Below are 1,958 nucleotides of genomic sequence, written 5' to 3' on the forward strand. Positions count from 1 at the left end.
TAATTGTAGCCGCCCCTAATATAAATGTAGCCCACGTTTAATTAAAATAATCCCAATTTTTTAATTGATATAAGCATAAATAAAATTTTGATCAAAATCAATATACTACTGATATCAACAGAACAAGTCATTTCAATATCGAAAAGTTCCGAAACATAATTTATTAGGCAATAATTTTTCAAATAAAAAAACAATAAGTTTGGGCACGAAAATAAATAACTAAAACCACACGAGTATCCAATTATTCATCCTATATATTATACAATCAAAACCTCATCACCATAATTATACAATCTGTCTGAACATTATTATTTATTATACAAGAAAATTTATTTTATTTAAATTTATATCACATGCTGAAAAAATAAATAATATTGTGAAAGCATAAAATAAAAAATCTCCCTACTTCAAGTAAATAAATGCAGTAGGTATAATCAACATAGCCATCCAGCTTAATATCCCCATCGAAAGAGCTGTAATTGCTGCATATATGAAATTAAAGAAAATCAATTAGAAGTTTAAAATAACGTATGATATTAATTATTCAGATATATACATATTTGTATATATATACATATACACATATGATTAAAATCGAAAACGAAAACCAACCTCCACTATCATCAGTCGAGTTTGAAGATGAACCCGAAGTTGATTTCGACACCCTTATTCCAAGTCTTTGACAGTCGTCGGCTTGTATAGCACCTAAATTTATTCGACGTTAGACGTATTATATACATATATGCATACATACATAGAGTACGAATATATAAAATCGATAACGAAAATATATTATGATCTTACAATCGGAGTAGCATGGAAATGCTGAGATGTTGAGGAGATTTGAATATCCGGGGTTGCATTGGCATTTGTGTGTGTGTGTTGTGTTCTTTGTGCATGTCCCTTCCCCACAATAGATCCAATAACAAGCTGAAGCACACAAATTTATTTTAATAATTACCTATTTTTTATTCAAAATAAAAATATTATAAAATTATATATATATATATAATTTTAGAGGTGAAAAAAAAAATTTATTACGTACGGTCGAAGAAAGATGTGTTATATGGAACTGCTGGAGCTGGTGGAGCTGCTGGCATGCACGAATAATCAAGGGAACCTGCAGTATTAATTAATTTACATGAAATAATCCACCCTTGATCCGATCGAAATATTCCAAATTTTAAATGAAAATGTGAATAATTCATTCTTCATCGATTTTGAGTTTGATTACTAGTAAAAAAAAACAGTATACATACAATTTGGTATGATGCAAGGTAGGTAGAGTAGATTTTGCTCATCGGAATCGTTCAGCCGCGTTCGTTTCCAGCCGGAGTCGCATTGGCATCTGAACCCGAATGGGTAACTCCGATCTGACTCACAACTTCCCTTTCCACATTGCACTTCATTACATATGTTATCTAAATTTCCAAAAACAAAAATAATGAGCAATTCNATAAAATTAATCAAACTTCTTTTTAATAGGTACACACAAAAACAAATTCTAAATTTGTCTTGTGTGTGTATTAAATTTCCTCCGATCAATGCATCGACGAAAATTTTAAGACTCGAACCCGAAATAAATAAAAATCACGATCTTCTCCATTGAGATAGTTGATAGAACTGCTTACCGTAGAAAGGATCAAGAATATCAGCCTCCGTAATTGTAATTATAGGTAATATTAATAGTAACAAGATTGTAGTAAAACGATGAAAATTGAAGAAACCCATTATTATTATTATTATAAATCAATCTTATAATATAATATGTGTGTGCCTGGATTGGTTATATATATATGTGTGTGTGTAGTTAGAAAGCATGGATATTAACTGGCTTGATTTGTATTCAGTTTCTTTACGGAAGCTTCTTCGACCTGTGCAAAAATTTCAAATATAACAGCGATATAAATCTCTCCAAAGGTCAGGTTCATATAAAAATTTGTGATATTTTTATCAAT

General features: G+C 29.9%; 1 protein-coding gene across 1 annotated transcript; it reads right to left on the bottom strand.

The window, feature by feature from the left end:
• Positions 1-234: 234 nt before the first annotated feature.
• On the bottom strand, positions 235-1,782 carry LOC140988870 (uncharacterized). The gene is made up of 6 exons (XM_073457945.1): positions 1,632-1,782; positions 1,260-1,421; positions 1,046-1,120; positions 805-930; positions 613-705; positions 235-482 (listed from the first exon to the last, which is right to left on the bottom strand). The coding sequence occupies exons 1-6, from the start codon at positions 1,729-1,731 to the stop codon at positions 403-405; spliced, it is 636 nt and encodes a 211-aa protein (XP_073314046.1). The 5' UTR covers positions 1,732-1,782; the 3' UTR covers positions 235-402.
• Between the last annotated feature and the right edge of the window lie 176 nt (positions 1,783-1,958).

The sequence above is a fragment of the Primulina huaijiensis genome, chromosome 11, assembly GCF_012295235.1.
Source record: "Primulina huaijiensis isolate GDHJ02 chromosome 11, ASM1229523v2, whole genome shotgun sequence".
NCBI lineage: Eukaryota > Viridiplantae > Streptophyta > Magnoliopsida > Lamiales > Gesneriaceae > Primulina > Primulina huaijiensis.

What these genes read in the sequence shown, in the direction of transcription:
- LOC140988870 (XM_073457945.1), bottom strand. Translation starts at nt 1,731, where the DNA reads ATGGGTTTCTTCAATTTTCATCGTTTTACTACAATCTTGTTACTATTA. An exon ending in ACCTTGCATCATACCAAATT is followed by an intron (nt 1,121 to 1,259) that starts GTATGTATACTG and finishes TTAATACTGCAG; the next exon opens with GTTCCCTTGATTATTCGTGC. An exon ending in CTCGACTGATGATAGTGGAG is followed by an intron (nt 483 to 612) that starts GTTGGTTTTCGT and finishes TCATATATGCAG; the next exon opens with CAATTACAGCTCTTTCGATG.